Genomic DNA, 23096 nt, shown 5'->3' with positions numbered 1-23096 from the left:
GGTATATAAATCTGTTAAATAAATAAATACTAATGAAATTTCGCTTTAGGATGCCCCTCAAACCCTGTAGAGCAAGCATATCTCCCACATGGCCCTTTTTCCCATCGCTAAGAGTAAGGTAAAGGTAAAGTGTGCCATTAAGCTGATTTTGATTCCTGGCGCCCACAGAGCCCTGTGGTTTTCTTTGGTAGAATACAGGAGGGGTTGACCATTGCCTCCTCCTGTGCAGTCTGAGATAATGTCTTTCATCATCTTCCTATATCACTGCTGCCCGATATAGTATCAGTGGGGATTTGAACTGGCAACCTTCTGATTGTGAGTCAAGCATTTCTCCGCTGCGTCACTTAAGGTGATATCGCTAACAGTACTAGGAGAGAAACAAGGCCATGAAGAGCTCTAACATTGCCTTTGATGGAAAATGGAAACTCTTCGAGTAACCTGTTCACACAGTCACACACACAGAGGCGTCGCCTACCTTCACACACTTTGCAGCAAGGCCCAGGCAGAGGGAAGGGGCATTCTGGAGGGGGGCAGGTCTTGGGCTTGCAGGTGACACTCCCCTCCCAGCAGGAGCAGACGCCGCAGGGGTCCTTTGGATCTGCAAACTGCTCTCCATTGGGGAGCTCCTTCCCATGGTAAAGGCAGCCTGGAGGGTGCAGAGACAGAGAGGAGAAGACAGCTGGTCCAGGGGTGTAAACTTTGTGGGGACGGAGGGGCTCAAGTCCCCTTCGGGATTTCCCGGAGGGGGCAATCTCCACGCCGGGCTGCCAGGTAGGGGTGGCAGGGCTAATGCCCTCCTCCGGATTTCCTGGGGGAGGAAATGCCCCGCCCCTGGCTGCCAGGTTCAGCTGCCAAGCTGAACAACACAGTCAGTCCTCCTGTGTTGTCTTTATAGCAACTCAGCAAGTTCTTAGGAGCAGGGGCAGAGCTATAATTGGGCGAACGGGTTCAAAGAACCTGGGCCGTGCCCAATCAGGAGCCGCCATTCGCGGCCCTGACACGCCCCCCGCGTCTGATGTCAGATGCGGGGGCGGGAGTTTAGCTCCCGAGCAGGGGGCCACGCGGCCCCTTCAGGAGCTAAGACTGGAGCTGCGTTCGCAACACAGCCCAGGAGCGGCTCTTCCCTGCAGGGAGAAGCCGCTCCTGGGCTGCGCTGCCAACGCAGCGCCAGCCTCCGTCTAACTGCCGAAGGGGCCGCGCGGCCCCTTCAGCAGTTAAGCTGCTTCTCCTGAACGCAGCCTCAAGGCTCCGTTCAGGAGCCAGACCACACGCCCCCGCGTCTGACGTCAGATGCAGGGGGCGGGGCTATGGGGCGCCCGCCGTGGCCGCACACGGGCCGCCGGCGGGCTAGCTACGCCCCTGCTTAGGAGGCATGGCTGCCCCTCAGGGCCCTTTCGCTCTATAATTCTCTAATTAAAAGTAGTATAACAAGGAGAAAAGCTAGTGGTGCTCTATGCATGAGGTGCTCTTCCCAAAATGACCGCATCCCCTATGGGGAATATCTTACAGTGCTCACATGTAGTCTCCCATTCAAATGCAAACCAGGGTGGACCCTGCTTAGCAATGGGGACAATTCATGCTTGCTACCACAAGATCTCTCCTCCCATGTGCCCCGCGCCCCACTCCCGGGAAATTGAGAAGTCTACACCCCTGAGCTGGTCTTGTGGCAGCAAGCATGAATGGTCCCCTTTGCTAAGCAGGGTCCACCCTGGTTTGCATTTGAATGGGAGACTACATGTGTGAGCAATGTAAGATATTCCCCTTAGGGGATGGAGCCCCTCTGGGAAGAGCACCTGCATGCTTGCATGCAGAAGGTTCCAAGTTCTCTCCCTGGAAGCATCTCCAGATACGGTTCAGAGAGACTCTTGTCTCTAACCTGGGAGACAGGAATGGGAGACTTGATGTGTGTGAGCACTGCAAGATATTCCCCTCAGGGGATGAAGCTGCTCTGGGAAGAGCAGAAGGTTTCAAGTTCCCTCCCTGGCTTCTCCAAGATATGGCTGAGAGAGATTCCTGCCTGAAACCTTGGAGAAGCCGCTGCCAGTCTGTGAAGACAATACTGAGCTAGATAGACCAATGGTCTGACTCCGTATATGGCAGCTGCCTATGTTCCTATGTTCCTAACCTTGGAGAGCTGCTGCCAGCCAGTGCAGACAATACTGAGCTAGATGGACCAATGATCTGACTCAGGCAGCTTCCTATGTTCCTGTGGCGGGGCCAGCAGCCAGGAAAGCGGGGCTTGCAGCCAGGATTCCTGGGTTCTGGGAGTGAAGTGGGAGGAGAGACGCGGCTAATAGCTTAGAATGGGGTTCCTAACTTTGGGTCCTCCCTGGAGCGGAGTCTAACAGGTTGGAACATCAGGCTGGAGCAAGGGCTCCTGGGAGGGGTGTGGGGCTCCTACCAAGGGGGCTCGTGGGAGTAGAGGCTGCCCCTTACCATCACAGGAGCGGCAGCAGTCTTGCTGCAGCGGGTGCGAGCACTGGGTGGGCGCACAGGGTTGGCGCTGGCAGGTGATGGTCCCGTTGCTGCAGATGCAGTCCCGGCACTTGTCGGACGGGTCGTAGAACCGCTGCATGTGCTGGTAGGAGATGCCCAAATAAAGGCAGCTGGCTGGCAGGGCTACAGAGGGGCAGGGAGGGCTGTTAGCGGGGATGGAGTTGACAGGTGGTGAAATCGAGGAGGGGGGAAAGCTGCTGGATTCACCGCCCCTTTAGTACATGAGCCAGCTGGGGTGGTACCACCTGGCAGGGTATCATGTAATTAATTAATTAGCAACTAATTAGATTTTTTTTAAAAAAAAGAAATATTTATGTGTATATTAAATAGAAATATTTAATAAGAAATAATTAGAAAGATGTATAATTAGAATTAATTAATTAGAAAGATAAATAGAGTACTAAGCAATACAAGAATACTGCTCAGGGCAACTCACAACAGTAAAACAATAAAAGTAATATAAAATCTAACACAATAACATACATAAAATTCAATGTAGACTAAAAGCAATTAAAACAAACCAAATTAAAACTAAAAACCCACCAGGCGATAATAAAACACATTTAAAAGCCTCTCTAAATAAGTAAATTCTAAGATCTTTTTTCAAAACTCCAAGGGAATATGGCGAAAGTTTTCTGGGAGGGCATTCCAGAGTTGGGGGCAATAACCCCAAAGGCCCTCTCTGCTCCCTCTTGTCTCTGTCCACTGAATATTAATCAACGGCAGAGCCGCAATTATTCATTCATGGTCATTCATGGGCAGCATCTGGGGGGTCTCATTCACATTTTCAAATTCGTACCATCTGAGGGAGATGAATGCTCAATGGGATTTTTGACAAGGTCTAGACCCCTAAAGATGGAAAAATAGGTGACAGTATTAAAACACTTTCAGCTTTTAGTGCCTTATTATCATGCTTTTATTGTCCCGCCCATCAGGCCTAAAGCAGCCAAATTTGCAATGGTGCTTTCAACACTTTTTACAATTTTACAAACACAAAAACAACCGGGGTGGAGCCACCATTGGGCGAACGGGCTCAAAGAACCCGGGCCGCCATCACAACCTCCATGCCCGACGTCAGATGCGGGGGGGGTGTTATTTCGGTCCCAAATGGGGCCGCGCGGCCCCGTTTGGAGCTGAAATCGGCCTGTGCTGCATTGGCAGTGTGGCTGGAGCGACTCTCCCTGCCTTAAAGGCAGGGAGAGCCGCTCCTGGTCTCGCTGCCCAACGCAGAGGGGCCAATCGATCCCCCTCCCAAACGGGGCTGCACGGCCCCGTTTAAGAGAGAGATGGGCTTGTGCTGCATTGGCAGCATGACCGGAACGGCTCTCCCTGACTCTAAGGCAGGGGGAGTCACTCTGGCCCACGCTGCCCAAAGCAGCACAGGCCAATCTCCGTTCCAAACGGGGCCACGCGGCCCCGTTTGGGAGGGAGACCAAGTCCCCCGTGTCTGACGTCAGACACGGGGGCATGGCTAGCCGGGCCCCTATGTCCGATGTCAGGGCCAGGGGGCTGTGGCTGTGGCCACACATGGGCCGCCGCCAGCCTCCCCACGCTGCTGAAAACTACCATAACATTTATCCATGTTATCAGAGAAACTGAAATTAAAATGGGCAGGAATGTCCTCCAAAGAGCCCTCCATGGAAAGTGTACAATAATTTGTTCATTGTTACCTTAACCCTCTGTGCAAAAACGACTGCAATTTTACCCTTATCATTTGGGGTGGAGATAAAGAAGGGGTGAAAGCCAATGGAAAGCTGTAAGTGCAACAATGCCATCACCTATTTTCCATCTCTAGCGGGGTGGATTTTGCCAAAAATCACTATGAGCATCTGTCCCCTGATATGGTACCGATGGCCAAAATATGTAGGCCGGGCTCACTTGAGAGACCCGTGTCCAGCTGCTGGGGTTTCCTGTTCCTTTCTCCTCTGGTCACCCCAAATATGGACCCATTCAGGAATCAGGACCCATGATGGGCAAAGGAGCAGATCGTGCCCTCTCATTTGTGGGTCTTTTCAAGACCTGAGGGTGGACTGGCCACTGCAGTTCCATACCTGGACACCAGGGGCAGCATTCTCCAGGAGTCTTGAAGGGCTCAGGGCAAAGCAGAGGGGGGCAGCGGCGGGAGAGGCATTGCACATTGCCATTCTGCAGTGGGGAGAGAGGTAGGAGGCAAGGAGGAAACTCTGGTTAGCTCCTGAGCACGGACAGAGAACGTGTGTCTTCCCAGCCACACAGACACACACCCCACAGAAACTGAGAGGGGAATGTGGGAAGTTTAGATGGAATAAATCACAGCCCAGGCATGAGACCCCAACTGGACATCTAGTCCAACCCTGTCCCTTCAAACCGGATCCCTTGTGCCCGTATCTCCTCCACAGAAGCCTTTCCAGTTATTCTTTGAGCTCCTCCAAAGGAGAAGAAGCAGCTCTCTCGGAAACCTCTTTTCTTGTGGCACTCACGATGCAGTGGCATTGCCGGCACTTGTCCGTGGGGTGGGGGAACTCAGCCCCGTTGGGGTACTCCTTCCCAGCATAGTTGCAGCCTGTGCAGAGAAGGAAGGGTTAATGCTGGCTGCATCGGTTTGTAAGGGGAGGGGGGAAAGGGCTGTGGGTCATTTTGTGGTGCATGGCATGCTGGGAATGTGGGGGGGGGCAGGGGTTTGCGGTGGGGAGATTGATGGATTCTGTGCACATGGGCCCTCTCTCTTGCTGTCACTCCCCTGCAACTGGTATTTGGAGGCATCTTGCCTCTGAGGCTGGAGGTGGCCTATAGCCACCAGACTAGTAGCCATTGATTAGTAGCCAGACTAGACCAGTCCTCCATGAATTTGTCTAAGCCCCTTTTAAAGCCACCCAAGCTAGTGGCCATAACCACTTCCCGTGGCAGAGAATTCCATAGATTAATTATAAGCAGTGTGAAAAATTAAGTTCTCAAACCTGGGACGCCCAGACATGGTTGGACTACAAATCCCATCATCCCCAGCCACAATGGCCTTTGGCCATTGTGAACTTCCACAGCACTTTGGGGGCTTGTTCCGTTACTCTCCATTTTGTGGTATCTATCTATCTATCTATCTATCTATCTATCTATCTATCTATCTATCTATCATATTTCTATACTGCCTGATATAGACATCTCTAGATGGTGTACAAAGTTAAAACACAATATAAAAACAGTTAAAATTCATAAAACAGATAAAAACAATCTCAGGAAATAAAAACATTAAAATTTAAAGTTCAGTTAAAAGTCTGGGTAAACAAGAATGTCTTGAGAGTTTCCCTAAAAGCAAGCAGAGAAGGAGGAGGTGCTCTTATTTCAACAGGGAGTGTATTCCAGAGCCCTGGGACAGCTACAGAGAAGGCCCGGTCCTGAGTGGCCACCAGAGCCAGCAGCAACTGTAACCAGACCTCTCCAGAAGATTTGTCTGTGCTGGTCTTGTGGTAGCAAGCATGACTTGTCCCCATAGCTAAGCAGGGTCTGCCTTGGTTGCATCTGAATGGGAGACTTGATGTGTGAGCACTGCAAGATATTCCCCTCAGGGGATGAAGCCGCCACTCTGGGAAGAGCAGAAGGTTCCAAGTTCCCTCCCTGGCAGCATCTCCAAGATAGGTCTGAGAGAGATTCCCGCCTGCAACCTTGGAGAAGCCGCTGCCAGTCTGTGAAGACAATACTGAGTTAGATAGACCAATGGTCTGACTCAGTATATGGCAGTTTCCTATGTTCCTATTGGACTCTTAACTTTTTTTAAAAAAAAATTGAACTGAGTTTAGATATTTTTCTAGCATTTGTTGTATTTTTAATGGCTTTTGTGAATTCCTTGGACATTTATAATCCATTCTTAACAGTCATTCAGTTAGCTTGGATGCCTTGATGGCTTCTCTTCTCCCCAGTCCTCACCATTGCAGTTGCTCTGGCAGCAGGAGCCCGGCAGGGGGTGGGCACACAGAGCTCCGGGACAGTTCCGCTCCGTGCAGTGGACCTCCCCAGCAGTGCACACACAGGCCTGACAGGGGTTCAGTGAGTTGGGGAACTCCTCTCCGTCGGGCACCACCCGGCTCTCATGAACGCAACCTGAATGGGGTGGGCAGGAGAAAGAACAGCTGAGTCAGGCCATGGCAGAAACGACCCTCTGCTCTCCGGTCTCATCCCGCAGAGCGTTTTTGGAGACTGAGAAAGCAAAAGGGGGAGATGGGAATTGGATGAACGTCTGAAGGGCAGGGAGGGGGTGTCACAGTGCCACACTGCTGAAAAAGAACCCACCACAATATAATCATCTAATAGAAAACTATAATCTAGAATATACATGGGCCTCCAAAGAACTATATAGCCTGTAGATGATAAAAATATTTTAGAGGTATGCAATATTTTTGTGATCTACAGGTTATATCAGAGGCGCCCCCACGCCTTGGGGCTCTGGCCCATGGCCTCCTAGGCAGGGACTCCTGCAGCCACTCCGTGCCACCCTGCTGCTGCTTCTGCGCCTGCCACGCCAGGCGGTTCCAGTGCACCTTTACCAAAAAACAAACAAACCCCGCCACTATGCAGCAGCAGCACTAGATGCTGGTGGGGGGGGGGAGGAGGGAAGAGTTCCTCTTTAAGGAGATGTTTCTCTGGGGGGAGGGTGGGATGGGGCGCGGCAGTGGCGGTTGCAGGGAGGGTGGCGAGGAGGGGAAAGTTCCCCCTGTTATCCTCCGGGAGGGGAGGTGTCCTGCTCCATCCAGCTCTGCTCCCTCCTTCCAAGTGACAGCCTCTCACCGTCTCTGCTTCCTCCATGTGGGGGAAGGCTGTTCAGCAGAGAAGTGAGAGGCCGTCAATTGGGAGGAGGGAGTGGAGCTGGATGGAGCCCAATACCTCCCATCCCAGAGGGTAACGGGGGGGGGGGACTCTCCCCTCCAGGGGCGTAGCAAGGTTGCAGTGGACCCAGAGACAAGATTTTAAAATCCCCCCCCCCACTGAAGCTCAGCTCATGAAGTAAAGAAATCTTAAATGAGGCTGAAGAGTGGTAACAAAAAGCATAGCAAAATTTATATAGGTTTTAATATATAAATATATATTTATATAAAACCCATGTGCCACAATAGAACATCATCCTAAATTATTTTTAAAAAGGTTTTGTAAATGGTGGACGATGCAAGTCATTTAATGGTACTAGAGAAAGACATGCTGTTCTGGTAGCTCCAGGTCTTAACACTCACATCAATTTCGGAGGATGAATACAACTGAAGGAAGCCCGGGCGGGTGCGTGGCTGGGGGAGTCAGTCATGTGACTTGCCTCTGGGAGGCCCCCTAAGGCAGTGGGCCCCCAGACAACTGCCTCCCCTTGTCCTATTATAGTTACGGCCCTGCGCCCCTCCTCGCCCCCCACTCTCCCCGCAGCTAGTGCCACTGCCACACAGTGGCATTTTAAAAAAAACAGTATGCCAAAGGGGGAAACCTTCTCCTCACCCCGCCCACCATCGCGACCGTGATGGGGGGGGGCTCCCAAATTACCTGGGTGCGCCACTGGGTTCTATAGTTCTTTGGAGGCCCATGCATACTTCTAGATGATAGTTCTCTGTTAGATGATTATATTGTATTTATTGAACATATTTCTATATCACCCCAAACTTGTATCTCTGGGTGGTTTACAATTAAATTAGACAGTGGTGAGTTCTTTTTTGGTATACTTGTGAATTTGGTGGAACTCATCTGCGTTCCCCAGATATAGTAAGTTTTGGGCAGCATAGAAATATGACAAATAAAATAAAATAAATACAAATAAACTTCACAGTGCCACATTGCTCCCGGCAACTGGAACCGAAATATATCTTTGAAGAAAATAGAAGAGTATTTCAGGGTTACATGGAATGCAAGAAAATCCTCAGAACTGGGAATCTGACAGAACCGTTGCGGAAGAGCGTTGTATTCATCGGGAAGGACTCTGGGGAATAACAGTGGAGTCTGTGGGAACAGGGCCAGATTAAGCTAGTGTGGGGCCTGTAGCATATGTCATGAAGGGGCCCTAAATTTTAAAAAATGCACATAAATATTAAAACATAAATTATTTACTTGCATAGTAAAGTAATTCAATTTTTTCATTTGCTATATTTTGGAGTATGGGAGATCAAGCCGCAAACTCACACTTACTACATTTATATACCGTTTTTCAATCAAAATTCTCAAAGTGGTTTACATAGAAAAATAAATAGTGGATAGATTATTCTCTGTCTCCAAAGGGCTCACACTCTAAAAAGAAAAATGTGGTAGGCACCAGCAACAGCCACTGGACAAATGCTGTGTTGGGCCATCTCTTAAAAGGCACAATTAACAGAAAAGGGATATTTTATCTAACATGGACCAAATAAAACGGGTAAAGTTTTAACTTTAATTCCCAGTTGGAAGCCGGGTGTGCGGGGCTTTCGAAAACACGGGGCCTGTAGCAAATGCTACATTTGCTACTACATTAATCCGCCATAGTGTGGGAAGCGAGTTTGGCAGGGATGTAGAAAATGGGGGTGTTTGATGAGGAGCTGGCTTCTAGAGGAGACTGGACTACTCATTTGATTTTTCCCATGGTTGTCACTTTTTACATCATCTGGAAAAACACTATTTTTGCAAGGCTTGAGTTTTGGAACTACACAAATGTTCTTTTGGAACTTCAGGAGCTACAGATTTTGTGTCTGGTTGGATATTAAAAAAAACACAACCTGGCTAAATGCCTTATACTTCAGAAATGGAAACCTAAGGACACTCCTGAGATAAAACAGTGGATTTATGATTTATTGCTTTTGGGTGCTTGTGGGGAAATGGCTTATTTTACAAAAGAAGCTCATGAGAAATTCCAAGGGATTGGAAAACCGAACTTGGAATTGTATGCATTGTGAAAGATATTTTTGGGACAAATTAGTGGTCAGAGTGATTCTGTTATTAGAGTATTTTTGTCTTTTGTTTGGTCCTTTTTGTCTATTTATAAAGGGGAGGGTTTTTAGAAATGTGATAGATATTTATATAATATATAAAGCTGAGATTGAGAAATATTGTATTAAGCTGAGGGATGATCATTTATTAGTTTTGTTTCTTTGTCTTAATGTATGTTTGTTAAAAAAATTCATATTGTGTGAAAAATTATTGATTAAAAAAAGGTTGGATTTCTGAAAACAAAAGAAAAAAGCCCAGGGGGAAAGTGCTAAGGAAACACAGCGGGGAGGTCTCAAGAAACAGTAAAAACAGCATCTCCCTTCCTTTGTGTGGAGCAAAGCAGTTTGGGGGTTGTGTGTGTGATCGTGATCAGGAAAAGGGGCTGCTGAGAATGAAAGGATTAAGACTTGTCCAGATCAAATGTGGACCACCAGGACCCCAGCTGCATTAAAGCCAAAACAAATCAAAATATCGGGAGACACTCCAAGGATCTCCCCCTCCCCATCTAGCTTAGCCCAAATTCACACCCAGTTTATTTCCTGTCAGGCAAGGAACTGAATCTTGCCTGTGTGTTTTTCTTCACACATCCCGAACTAAAAAAGAAAGAGGCATTATTGTGTCTGATAGGAAAGCTAAGAGTTCAGAGACAGGGGCTGAAATAAGTGTGCCTGGTGTCCATTTATAATTTGGTTCATGCTTATTTATGGAGCACACATGAGCACAACTTTCTGTTGCATGTCTGATTCTTTCTTGGTGCAGAATTTGGAATGTATGCGGGGAAAGGAGTGGGCAGAAGTCTGACATGGCCAGCTCCCCTCCAGTACAATGGCTCACCAGGACACTTTGGGCAGCACAATCCAGGTCTCCTCTCTGGATGGGCGCATGTCACTGTTGCACAAACGACAGGGGAGCAGTGCACTGTGCCATCCTGAAAGGGAGGAGTAAGAGATTGGTGAGCAATATAGATTGAGGGTTCCAAACCTTTGGTGCTGAACTACAACTCCCATCATGCCCAGCCACAATGAATTGTAGCTGGGTATGATGAGAACTGTAGTTCAGCAGTATCTGGTATATCACAGGTATAGAGAGTAGGAGTACAGGAACAGAACAAGCTGCCTTATACTGAGTCAGGCCATTGGTCCATCTAGCTCAGTATTGTCTACACAGACTGGCAGCAGTTTCTCCAAGGTTGCAGGCAGGAGTCCCTCTCAGCCCTATCTTGGCAATGCCAGGGAGGGAACCTGGAAACATCTGCATGCAAGATAGACAGAGAGAGATAGAGATAAGTTTATTTGGTCATTGACCAGCAAAAGATAGACAGATGCTCTTCCCAGAGTGGCCCCATCCCCTAAAGGGAATATCTTACAGCACTTACATGTAGTGTCCCATTCAAATGCAACCAAGGCAGACCCTGCTTTAAAAAGGTGACAATTCATGCTTGCTACCAGCTCTCCTGGTCTTGTGGTATCTCAAATCCTGCTTCTCCCCATGATAATAGTGGAGGCCAGCCCCCTTTCGAAACTGCGAACGTTCGAAGTGGCGAGAGCAGCAAGGAGGAGAGAAGTCTGCCAGCAGCCTCCTCCTCCTCTCTCCATGTGCTTCCTGGCAAGTTTTGCCAGGAGTGTGTGAGGCAGTGTTCCCTCTAACAGGGTTTCCCAGATGTTGTTGACTACAACTCCCATAACCCCCAAGCATAAGCCATTGCAGCTGGGGATTCTGGGAGTTGTAGTCAGCAACATCTGGGAATCCCTGTTCGAGGGAACACTGAGTGTGAGATGAGGTATGCCTTGCAAAACCTGCGAGGGTCAGCTCTGTCCCGAAGGACTGGCCCCGCCCCTCTTGGGTCTCACCATGCACCGGCATTGCTGGCAAGGGCCATCCGGGTCGACAAACTCTTGCCCGTTGCTGTAGAGCCGCTGGTTGTAGGAGCACTGCTGGCAGGTTGGGCAGCAGGTCCCTGTGGAGAAGGAATATGGGAAGAGAAGGCGGAAGGTTAGTTTGTGCGTTTGTTTTGCTTTGAAAGCTTCAAATGCTGTCATTTGTAAACTGCCCCGAGCCATTTTTGGAAGGGTGGTATATCAATCAATCAATCAAACAAACAAACAACAAACAAATAGATTTAATTTAAGTGTCCCCGGAACAGTGGACAGTAAATTAGGCAATACAATGGGCAGCTTTGCACGATCTGCTGAAAATTTGGTTCTCAGGGAGCCTGCCCAATGGGTGTGTCATATGAACCAGTGTTCCCTGTAACAGGGATTCCCAGATGTTGTTGACTACAACACTACAGCATCCTCAACTGCAATGGCCTTTGGCTGAGGATTATGGGAGTTGTAGTCAACAACCTTTGGGGTTCCCTGCTACAGGGAACACTGGTATGAACCCCTCAAAATCCAAGCCCCACGCCCTATTGCTGACTTCTGTCCAACATTTGCCCGACGTCTGTAAACTACATTTGAAATTTATGGACTTCAGGCGAATGTTGAGCAGAAGCTGGCAATCCAGCTTGGGAACCGGACTCTGGCAGGTTTGGACCACACACCCACACCCACTGGGATGTGTTTAGCTGTAGTTGTGCTACGGCAGAGTTGATGGGCAAGAGGCACTCACCTGGCAGCTGTGCTGGATGTTGACAGAGAACAGGTGGGCACTCGGTGGCACTGCAGACTGGCTCCCCCTGGAGGCAGAGACAGACGCTGCAGGGGTCCCCCTCAGGTTCCCATTCTGTACCATCTTCAAACTCCACACCGTCAAGAATGCACACTGGCAGAGAGGAAGGAAGAGAGAGTCGGGGGCCCCACAGTTAGAGAGAAGCCGCAGCTCCAATTAAATCTTAAAACCGTCTTTCAAAAGTGGGGCATCTTGGCACCAGGAGTCCAGGCTTGGCCACTCTGTCCCTCCATACACACTGATATCCCTTCTGCATTTCTTACTGTTATGTGGGAAGAATCAGGATGGAGGGGTATTTCACACTGGCGGTGCATGCTTTGGGCTGAGGGTCCTTGGATGTCTCGGACCCTGAAATGGGCAGACTAAGCTTCAGCTGGTTTACCTGTGACCCCCTTATAGCATGGAAACAAAAAGCCAGTCAGCATACAGAATCCCAGAAGCCTTGTTGGCCTATTACATCAAAAACCAGTAAGCTCAGGTAAAGGAGGATACCTTTCTTGGAGCAAAATGTTGAAAGTTGAACTTTTGAATTATACAGAACTCTTTGGCAGGTTCAAAGCAAATATTAAAAACAAACGTTTTTTTAAAAAATTCTCCTTTTAAAAAAAAAAGTTAAAATGTGCCAGATTCAACAGTAGGATAGACATGTCACGTCATCATCTACTTCCATCATATCCCATTTTTGCTTTGCAAAGCTATGTCTAAAGAAGGGATCTGCCTTCCTGGAGCTTTCCCACACATAGCTTCCAGCTCTCGGGGTAAATGTTGAGTGAAGGGAAGCAGCCTCTCCCCTCTGCTCTTGGGTTTTCTGTTTGTGCAGGTTCACATTGCATGTCTCCATGTTTTCCTTCTAGCCAATGGCAGGGTGCGGGGGGGAGGGGAGAGTGTTTGGGAGCTCCACGGGGAGGAACACAATGTTGCCTTCAAAACCTCGTGTTCTAGACTAGGAGGATTTGTATAAACTAACAAATTTCTTCCCTTTTCCCCAACACATGCGTGCTGTGCTTTACATCACTTTAAAAACCTCTTTTTTAACCAGCAAAAACCTTAAGCAAGCACACTAATATTGTTTTTTAAAAAGTCAACCTGAGCATACCCAGAGGTTTTGTAACTATAACTTTCAAAGAGTTTGCTTCCTGAAAACTGGTTTTTCCATTCTTCGCATCTAAGCAAGGCAGTTCTATTTGCATTCCTAAAGAGTGCTAATATCATGTTAATGACTATGTAAATACTATAGTCAGTACCTCTCTGTCCTGGCATTTGCTGCAGTTTAATTCACTTAAAACCAGGATTTTAAAAACCCGGGAATACATCCAGACAAGCTAGAATTCAGAAGACAAAGTCCAATTTTTGTGTAGGGTGCTTTCAAAGATCTCGAATGGACTTTGGGGTAAGTCTGGCTAGCATGTGAATGTACACACTCTCTTCCGAAGGAGATTTGCCGTAACAGCCCTGTGTGGAAACACTCCTGCATTTTGGAATTAGTTCAACAAAGCTTTGCCTCTCAAATACAAGGATATGCACGTTCCATCAAGGATATCCCAAAAATATAGACAAAGAAGATATATAAGGATATCCTCAACACCCCAACCTCGTGGAGTAGGTTAGGCTGAGAGAGGTGACTGACCCAAAGTCACCCAGCAAGTCTCATGGCTGAATGGGGATTTGAACTCGGGCCTCCCTGGCCCTAGTCCAGCACGCTAACCACTACACCACACTCTTCAACCAAAATTCTCAAAGTGGTTTACATAGAAAAATAAACAACAGATAAATAAAATCCTAAGCTGGGGAGTAAGAAAGGACGGCAGATTTTATCATGCCTAGGAATGGACCGGGCTCTCTCTACCCTAGGGATAGCCCTGGGTTCAAGAATCACCTTTGCAGACTGGGCAGCAGTGCTCAGGGTCTTGGACAGGCTGGGAGCATGGTGTGGGGGGGCAGAGCTCCTCCTGGCAACGGACGTGCCCATCCTAAATGAAGCACAAAGAAGGAAGACATCTTAAAGGCTCTCATATTTTAGACTGTGAGCTCCTTTGGGACAGGGAACATAGGAACAGGAACATAGGGAGCTGCCATACACTGAGTCAGAACATTGGCCATCTAGCTCAGTCTTGTCTACACAGACTGGCAGCGGCTTCTCCAAGGCTGCAGGCAAGAGTCTCTCCCAGCCCTATCTTGGAGATGCTACCAGAGAGGGAAGTTGGAACCTTCTGCTCGCAAGCATGCAGATGCTCTTCCCAGAGTGGCCCCATCCCCAAAGGGGAATATCTTGCAGTGCTCACACATGTAGTCTCCCATTAAAATGCAAACCAGGGTGAACCCTGCTTAGCAAAGGGGACAGTTCTTCCTTGCTACCACAAGACCAGCTCTTGTGGAACGGGTGTGTGTGTGTGTGTGTGTGTGTAAAAGCAATCCTCCCCAGTGATTCACTCACACATCCCTGAACTGAACAGTTCTGCCCCATAGTGCAGCTCCTGTCCCCTCCCCACCCACCCCGTCTACTCACGGAACATGTACACTGAAAGCAGGGGCTGCTCCCGGCAGGGGTGAAGGTCTCTCTGTTCTGGTACAGACGTCTTTCAAATTCACAGGCTGGCAAAGAGGGATGTGAGAGAAGGAAGAAGATCATGTGGAGGGCTGACCGTGGGGCGTTGAAGGCCCTGCCCAAAGCGAATCTAAGGATCCAGCCTACTTTACAACTACTATGATACTAGTAGTATCTGTAGTATCTTGTGGTTGCCACCAGCTCAGTTGGTGGCAACTCAGAACCGGGCCTTTTCTAGTGTTGCCCTGGGACTTTGGAACGTGATCCCTAACAAAATTAGAGCCTCCCCTTCTCTGGATGTTTTTATGAAAAATCTAAAGACTCACCTGTTGAATCAGGCTTTCAATCTGAAGTTTTAAAAGCGTTAGGTTTTAGAGTTTAAATTGGTTTAATTATGTTAATGTTGTTATTGTTGTGTTTTAAATTGTAAACCTCCAGGGGATTTTTATATGGGGCGGTACAGAAATGTGCTAAACAAACAAATAAATACTGCTATGAATATTTATATGCCACTTTTCAACAAAAGTACTCAAGGCAGTTTACATTGGGATGCTTTTTTGTCCTCAAAGGGCTTTGACTTTTGGCCCCTCCTATGCTCCTCCCCTTCCCTGACCCTTTGCCCCCTTCTCTTAGCCCCTGGAGACCCATGAATCAATGTATGTTTCTACAAGGGAAGGGACCTCAGATCTAGACAGGAGAGTTTGTGTTGAGGCAGCCCAAAATAGGAACATAGGAAGCTGCCTTATACTGGGTCAGACCATTGGTCCATCTAGCTCAGTATTTTCTACACTGACTGGCAGCGGCTTCTCCAAGGCTGCAGGCAGGAGTCTTTCTCAGCCTTATCTTGGAGATGCCAGGGAAGGAACATGGAACCTTCTGCATGCAAGCAGACAGGTGCTCTCTTCCCAGAGTGGCTCCATCCCCTACGGGGAATATCTTACAGTACTCACATATGTAGTCTCCCATTCAAATGTAAACCAGGGCAGACCCTGCTTAGTAAAGGGGACAATTCGTGCTTGTGACCACAAGACCAGCTCTCCTCCCAGGAAGTAAGCTGTGTGTGTAAAAGGCATCTCGGCTGCGGTCGGGCCTGCTTGGTTTGCAGAGGGACGCTTCTGGCACCACCATTAAACCGCCTCTAGGGAGACAGAGAGACTGGCTGGCCCTAAGGATCGCTGGGCCTGCACTGTTGAAGGGAGAGAGGCAGCGGCAGCAGAGGAAAGGTGGGTATTAAGCGGGCTCCAGGCTCCTCAACTCTATCCCCACTCCACTGTATCCCCAGGGGCGTAGCTATGAGAGGATGGGCTCAAAGAACCCAGGTCCCCCAGAGGACCCTCCAGCTCCACCCCTCCCTATTTTCTTCATTATCTCCCTCCTTCTGAGGGGCCACTGGGGAGAGGGGTGAACACGGGCCCCCGCTTCCCTAGTTATGCACCGATGTATCCCCAAACCAGTGCAGGCGGCCCCCAGACTCTGGAATGTTCTCCCATTGGCTATTTGCTCCTCGGTCTCCCTCACAGCTTTTAGAAAGAGTGTGAAATCTTGGCTTTTTGCCCAGGCTTTTATTTGATTGTCTCTGCTGCTGCTCTTTGTATTCTAGATTGCTTTCATGCTTTTGTCTTAAATGTTTGATCAGATTTGTTTTATGTTTTTAGGTTAATATTCTAATTGTGTCTTTTTTACAATCTTGTTTTTAAATTTTGCTGTAAACTGCCTTGGGTTTGTTTTAATGAAAGGCGGTATATAAATTTAACAATAAATAAAATAAATTAAAATAAAATAAAATTCCCTGGCCATCTGCTCCGGTGGAAGAGCAGCCTGCATGGCTCAAGTTAAAGCCATGCCAACTTGGCCAAGAGGCACCTTTTAACATGGTGATTCTCTTTATTTAGCAGGGGGAGAGTAACTGGCCCTCTCCGCCCCCAGCACAGGACCTCCAGTGACTGTTGCTGGTGTCTATCTTATGTTTCTTTTTAGACTGTGAGCCCTTTGGGGACAGGGATCCATCTTATTTATGTATTATTTCTCTGCGTCAACTGCCCTGAGCCATTTTTGGATTTATTCTAGAAATAGAATGAATGAATGAATGAATGAATGAATGAATGAATAAAGCCGAGCCTCTGCACTTCTCGGCTGGGGAGGGACCAAAGTCGATCCACTGAGGATGCCAAACGCCATAGGGTTGTGCGGAACACTTGAAGTGCTCTCGGGCTTCTGCCTAAGCTCAGATCTGGAAGGTCGCTGAGGGAGGACACTCACCATCACAGGCTGGGCAGCACTGGCCTGGAGATTTGCCCGGGTGGCTGCAAGGGGCCGGGGGGCAGCTCACACCCACATGCTCACACAAGACCTCCCCGGCCTGCAGGGACAAGAAGAATGTGGGTGAGGTTGTTCCCCATGCAGCCCCCCCCCCTCACCCCCCCATCCCCAAGGCTCATTCTCACAATCCTAATCAGGGCAGGAGGAGGGGCCAGCCAGGGTTGGAGGACCAGGTGTGCTCCCGATTGGCCGTCATGAGTACTCGAAAGGTCAAGAAGGTCACCAGAGGAGGAGTAACAGCAAGAGTGAGGGCCTGCCCTTCCCTCTTGCTTGTGGGCTTCCCAGTGGCATCTGGTGGGCCACTGTGTGCAACAGGACGCTGGACTAGAAGGACCTTTGGGCCTGATCCAGCAGGGCTGTTCTTATGTTAAGAAGGGGAGAATGACCATGTGGGGGGCGAGAACCGGGTAAGACGGCTTTTCGTCCACCCTGGGTAAAATGCTGGGGAGAGAAGCGGAGAAGGGCGCACCTGGCTGACCCAGCTCCCACCTCCCACACGACCCGCTTTCTTCCTGGCTGATTGGGTTTATAAGACCGCCACCTGGGAGTGTGCCCAGCCCGCCTGCCTTGGGTAGGGTGCCTCTTCCACCTGGATTAGGACCGCAAGAGAGCCAGTCTCTAGAGCGGCAGAACAACCGCATCAGTCCCAGGAAGCAAGCATTGGTTCCCAGCTGATGCCAGACTCACCGTACAGATGCACCGCTGGCAGGGGTCCCCGCTCTGCACGGTTTCTCCGCTGCGATACTCTCGCCCTTTCCACAGGCAACCTGGAGGGGACAGAACAACAAAGCTCCGTAATCACTTGGAGAGGCTCTGGGCCACCCAGGGGGTCTTCCAGATGTAATTTATTCCAACTTGAGTGCACATTCCAATGGGGGATGGAACAAGACATCCGCATGATGTTCAAGCATAATGTTTGCATAAGTTCTTAGTGCTGACCGCTGAGAATCTGTGAAAAGTGTCTTTTTCGCATTAGAATAAAAGTAGTGTTGAAAAGACACTTCTTTCCCACCACCACCCCGTGAATTGTCAGCAGATGGCACTAGATACGTACATAATGTACTTGAACATGATCTTGATGGAATTTTCACTGAAGCTGGAATTGCATCCGACGGTGAATTCCACCATCTGGGAAATCCCCAGAGGTCAGGCTGTGCCCTTTGAAGGCATCAGCAGTCCTGAGTCAGCATCTGCCTAGCTGTCCATCCTGCCACCTGTTTAGTTATGTAACAGCCAGATCTGTTTGCGCTCTGTTCATGTCCTGCTAAGCATGGCTGAGGAACAGAATGAGGAGGAAAGCTGGCAACCATCAGATAGGGAACAAATAGCTCCAGTACTACCAGGAGCCCTTCAAGTAGCTCAAAGGGCATTAGTACCCCCCTGTTGGGAACCCCTCTTCTCGCAGAAGACTCAGCTACAGGAGCCCCACCTCCAGTGTGGTGTAGTGGTTAGAGTGCTGGACTAGGACCGGGGAGACCCGAGTTCAAATCCCCATTCAGCCATGAAAACTAGCTGGGTGACTCTGGGCCAGTCACTTCTCTCTCAGCCTAACCTACTTCACAGGGTTGTTGTGAGGAGAAAACTTAAGTACGTAGTACGCCGCTCTGGGCTCCTTGGAGGAAGAGAGGGATATAAAATGTAATAAACAAACAAACAAATTCTGTTGCATGTGTCGGCCAGAAAAGACTTTCCCCGATTTTGAGCAAGTTTGAGGAAAACCTGGGCCTGAGAGAATCCAGAGGGGACTCACCATCACAGACAGGGCAGCAGGTCCCCGGGCGAGGGCGGGCTGGGTGACGGCAGAGACTGGCACACTGCCTCCGTTTGCACACAGCATTGCCTTCCTGTGGGGTGACAGGGGGGACATGGGTATCCCATGAAAGTGGCACCATCCAAAGAGGAAGGGAAGGTCTCGAAGCTCATGACTTATGGACTTGCCCTCTCACTCCATCCACACAAGTACCATATCTGGGGACCTGAGTCTGAGAACCCCTACCATAATAATTTGGACCTTTGATATCTGAAATGTCTTTACCCAGGGGTGTATCTATAATTGAATGGATGGGTTCAAAGAACCCGGGGCCCCAAGCTCCTGAGGGGCCCTCAGCTCCACTCCTCCTTATCTTCTTCATTATCTCCCTCACAGATAATGAGGGGTGAACACAGGCCCCCTCTCCCCTAGCTACGTCCTTGTCTTTACCCTCTCCATAAGGTTGCCCAAGTGGGTCCTGCTCCACTTGCTGACATTTGGAGATACTTGGTTGTCGTGAATGTGGGGCAGGGCCTCTTTGGTTATAGCCCCCCAGACTTTGGAATGCTCTTCCGGGAGACATTTATTTTATTTTATTTTATTTTATTTTATTTTATTTATCAAATTTGTATACCGCCCCAAACTTTCGTCTCTGGATGGTTTACAATAACATAAAACCAGTTAAAAACATATACAAAAACTTAAAAACAATTTAACAATTTAAAAATAACCAGAAATTAAAACCCCAAAATATTAGGAAGCTGAGAAAGCTTGGGCAAAAAGATGGGTTTCAGGTGTTTTTTGAAAATTGCCAGAGATGGGGAGGATCGTATCTCAGCAGGGAGCGCATTCCACAATCTCGGGGCAGCAGCCGAGAAGGCCCGTCTCTGTGTAGCCACCAAACGAGTTGGCAGTAACTGGAGACGGACCTCCTCAGATGACCTCAGTGGGTGGTGGGGCTTATAAAGAAGAAGACGTTCTCTTAAATACCCAGGGCCTAAGCCGTTTAGGGCTTTGTAAGTTATAACTAGCACTTTGTATTTTGTCCGGAAACCTATCGGCAGCCAGTGTAGCTCCATCAGTAAAGGAGTAACATCGTCTCTCTGAGATGACCCAGAGACCAACCTGGCTGCTGCATTCTGAACCAACTGAAGTTTCCGGACTACGTACAAAGGCAGTCCCACGTAGAGCGCATTACAAAAGTCAAGTCTGGAGGTTACCAACAGATGTACCACTGTTTTGAGGTCACTGATCTCAAGAAACGGGCACAGCTGGCGTATCAGCTGGAGCTGATAGAAAGCACCCCTGGCCAGTGCCTCAACCTGAGAAACCAGGGAGAGACGTTGATCCAGAAGTACTCCCAGACTGCGAACCTGTTCCTTTTGGGGAAGTGTGACCCCATCTAGAACAGGCAGATCAAAATCGTCTCTAGAGTTCTGACCCCGCACAATAAATACCTCCGTCTTATCTGGCTTCAGTTTATTCTCCCTCATCCAGCCCATTACTGCTTCCAGGCAGGCATTTAGGGAGGATATGCCAGAAGTAGATCTGGATGTCATCAGCATACTGGTAACACCCAGCTCCAAATCCCCTGATGATCTCTCCCAGAAGTTTCATGTAGATGTTAAAAAGCATTGGAGAGAGTATGGAGCCTTGAGGGACACCATACTTAAGCTCAGATTTTGAAGAGCAACAATCTCCAATCAACACCATCTGGAATCTATCCGAGAGGTAGGAGCGGAACCACTGTAAAACAGTGCCTCCCACCCCCAACACCCTCAGACGTTCCAGAAGGATACTATGGTTGACAGTATCGAAAGCCACCGAGAGATCCAAAAGGACCGACAGTCACACTTCCTCTGTCAATTCCCAATTGGAGATCATCCATCAGGCCGACCAAGGCAGTCTCCACCCCGTAGCCCACCCGAAAACCAGTTTGAAATGGGTCTAGATAATCAGTTTCCTCCAAGACCGCCTGGAGCTGAGAGGCCACCACCCTCTCAATTACCTTGCCCAGCCATGGGAGGTTGGAAACAGGCCTATAATTGCTCAACTCTGAGGGATCTAATGCAGGCTTCTTTAGAAGGCCTTCCTCAGACCACAAACCCAAGCTTAATTTCCAAAACAAGATTAAATCATGGCCTCCAGTCTTGCACCCCTCCATGGTGTGGGAAAGGCACTCTGCACATGCTCAAGGGCACTGCCTTCCCTTGTGTTACCTTAAGTTACGTGTTAGTTAGGGTTGACCCTTGGAGTAAGGCCTGCTAACCCAGGATCGCATTAAGCCCTGGAAGAAACCTGAGGTGTGTGTGAGAGAAGGGTGACTTATGGGTAAATAGGGTGGGGGTAAAAGGAGTCCACCAGCACCCCCTTCTGACCTTACCAAGCATTTGCACTTCAAGCAAGGGTCTGTGGGGGGCACCCACTCCTCACTGTGTTCACGCCGGGTGGTTCCGTCCATACAGCCTGTCGTGCAGGAAAAAAGGGGGATTTGTTAATGTGATGTGGTGGGAGGTGAATTGCAAGCCAAGACTGAGCTGGAAAGGAGGGACCAGGAGTGCCGGCACAAGCAAAGGGGTGCAAATCCAGGACAACATTTCAGGGGCAGCCTCATAAGAACAGCCTTGCTGGATCAGGCCCAAGATCTATCTAGTCCAGCATCCTGTTTCCCCCACTGGATGCCTCTGAGAAGCCCACAGGCAAGAGAGGTAGGCATGTCCCTTCTCTTGCTGTTGCTCCCCTGCAACTGGTAATTGGAGGCCTCTTGCCTCTGAGCCTGGAAGTGGCCTATAGCCCTCAGACCAGTAGCCAGTGATAGACCTCTCCTGTAGGGATGTGCATGGGACCAGTTCAGAGGCCCTTTTACAGACCTTCGAACTGGTTCAAAAGACGTGTGTGGACGTGTAATGGGCACTTCGGGCCACTTCTGGTCTGCGACGCACTGGGGCGTCAAGGAGGTACGCTGCCGACCCATGGGACCAATTTTGCACACAGAGCCGGCAGGGGGAATGCAGTATTGTGGGGAGAAGAGCACTTTCCCCAGTCCTTAAAGCTACCCCCCCCCCGCTTTGAACTGGCAGTCGCCAGTTCCATGCACATCCCTAGTCTCCTGCATGAATTTGTTTAAGCCCCTTTTAAAGCCATCCAAGCTGGCGGCCATCACCACATCCTGTGGCAGAGAAAGAATTCCATAGGTTAATTATGTAAGTATGTAATTCTACAGGTTAATTATGAAAAAGTACCTCCTTTTATCCGTCCTAAATTTCCTAGCAATCAGTTTCATGGGATGACCCCTGGTTCTAGTGTTGTGAGAGAGGGGAAAGCTTCTCTCTCTCTCCACTCCATGCATAATTGTATAGACATCTATCCTATTTCCCCTTAGCTGCCTTTTTTCTAAACTATAAAGCCCCATATATTGTAGCCTCGACTTATAAGGAAGGTGCTCCAGGCCCCTGATCATCTTGATTGCCCTCTTCTGCACCGTTTCCAGGTCTGTAATGACCATTTTGAGATGTGGTGACCAGAACTGTACACAGTACTCCAAATGTGGCCGCACCACAGATGTGTATAATGGCATTATGATATTAGCAGTTTTATTCAATCCCCTTCCTAATGATCCCTAGGATGGAATTTGCCTTTTTCACAGCTGCCACATACTGAGCCGATACTTTCAGGGAGCTATCCACAGCAATCCCAAGATCCCTCTCCTAGTCAGTCACCTGAGACTATTCAGACAGCCGTGTGGGCGAGCAGAAAGGCAGTGTTCGACCTACCTTCCCCCAGACGACTGCTCCGAGCCCCAGCAGTGCGCAAGCCGCACACCCACACGGCTAGCACTGCTGAGACTATTCACGCTGCTCCCGGCAGCATGGGTAAACTGAGGCCAGGACTTGTCATCTCGGCCTCTGCAAATCACACAGCGCACGTGCACTGACCTCAGTATATTGCAGGCTTCCCCCAGGGGACAGACACTCTAGGCATCCTAGAGTCAGCACGAGCTGCAAGCTCCTGATCCTGGGAGCCTGGTTAAGGGTGCATTTGTGCCCTTAACCTCAGCTAAGAGCCGGGCTTAGGCACTGGGTTTAGTGCCGGCTAACCCTAGCAATAGCAATAGCAATAGCAATAGCACTTACATTTATATACCGCTCTATAGCCGGAGCTCTCTAAGCGGTTTACAATGATTTAGCATATTGCCCCCAACATTCTGGGTACTCATTTTACCGACCTCGGAAGGATGGAAGGCTGAGTCAACCTTGAGCCCCTGGTCAGGATCGAACAGGATCAGGATCGAAAAGGATCAGGGTCGAACAGGATCAGGGTCGAACAGGATCCCTGGTCAGGATCGAACAGGATCAGGATCGAACTTGTAACCTTCTGGTTACAGGGCAGCAGTTTTACCACTGCGCCACCAGGGGCTCT

General features: G+C 49.2%; 1 protein-coding gene across 10 annotated transcripts in view; it reads right to left on the bottom strand.

Moving 5' to 3' along the window:
• Positions 1-23096, bottom strand: part of KCP (kielin cysteine rich BMP regulator) — a 109203-nt gene that overhangs the window by 46909 nt on the left and 39198 nt on the right. For 9 of the 10 annotated variants that reach the window (XR_008314711.1, XR_008314710.1, XM_053288764.1 and 6 more), the window contains 14 exons: positions 21061-21143; positions 18678-18771; positions 17615-17694; positions 16868-16967; positions 14570-14655; positions 13940-14033; positions 12004-12156; positions 11244-11350; positions 10228-10321; positions 6394-6567; positions 4956-5038; positions 4548-4641; positions 2437-2619; positions 476-646 (listed from right to left, as the gene is read on the bottom strand). Coding sequence is in view for 8 of the 10 variants with exons in the window: in XM_053288764.1 (XP_053144739.1) it covers positions 476-646; positions 2437-2619; positions 4548-4641; positions 4956-5038; positions 6394-6567; positions 10228-10321; positions 11244-11350; positions 12004-12156; positions 13940-14033; positions 14570-14655; positions 16868-16967; positions 17615-17694; positions 18678-18771; positions 21061-21143 (1596 nt within the window). In the remaining 2 variants the exon portion in view is untranslated. The remainder of the gene's footprint in view (positions 1-475; positions 647-2436; positions 2620-4547; positions 4642-4955; positions 5039-6393; positions 6568-10227; positions 10322-11243; positions 11351-12003; positions 12157-13939; positions 14034-14569; positions 14656-16867; positions 16968-17614; positions 17695-18677; positions 18772-21060; positions 21144-23096) is intronic. The other variant, XM_053288759.1, reaches the window with a different exon arrangement.

This window comes from Hemicordylus capensis, chromosome 2 (assembly GCF_027244095.1).
Source record: "Hemicordylus capensis ecotype Gifberg chromosome 2, rHemCap1.1.pri, whole genome shotgun sequence".
Taxonomy (NCBI): Eukaryota; Metazoa; Chordata; class Lepidosauria; order Squamata; family Cordylidae; genus Hemicordylus; species Hemicordylus capensis.
This window is presented reverse-complemented; position numbering and strand designations above follow the sequence as displayed.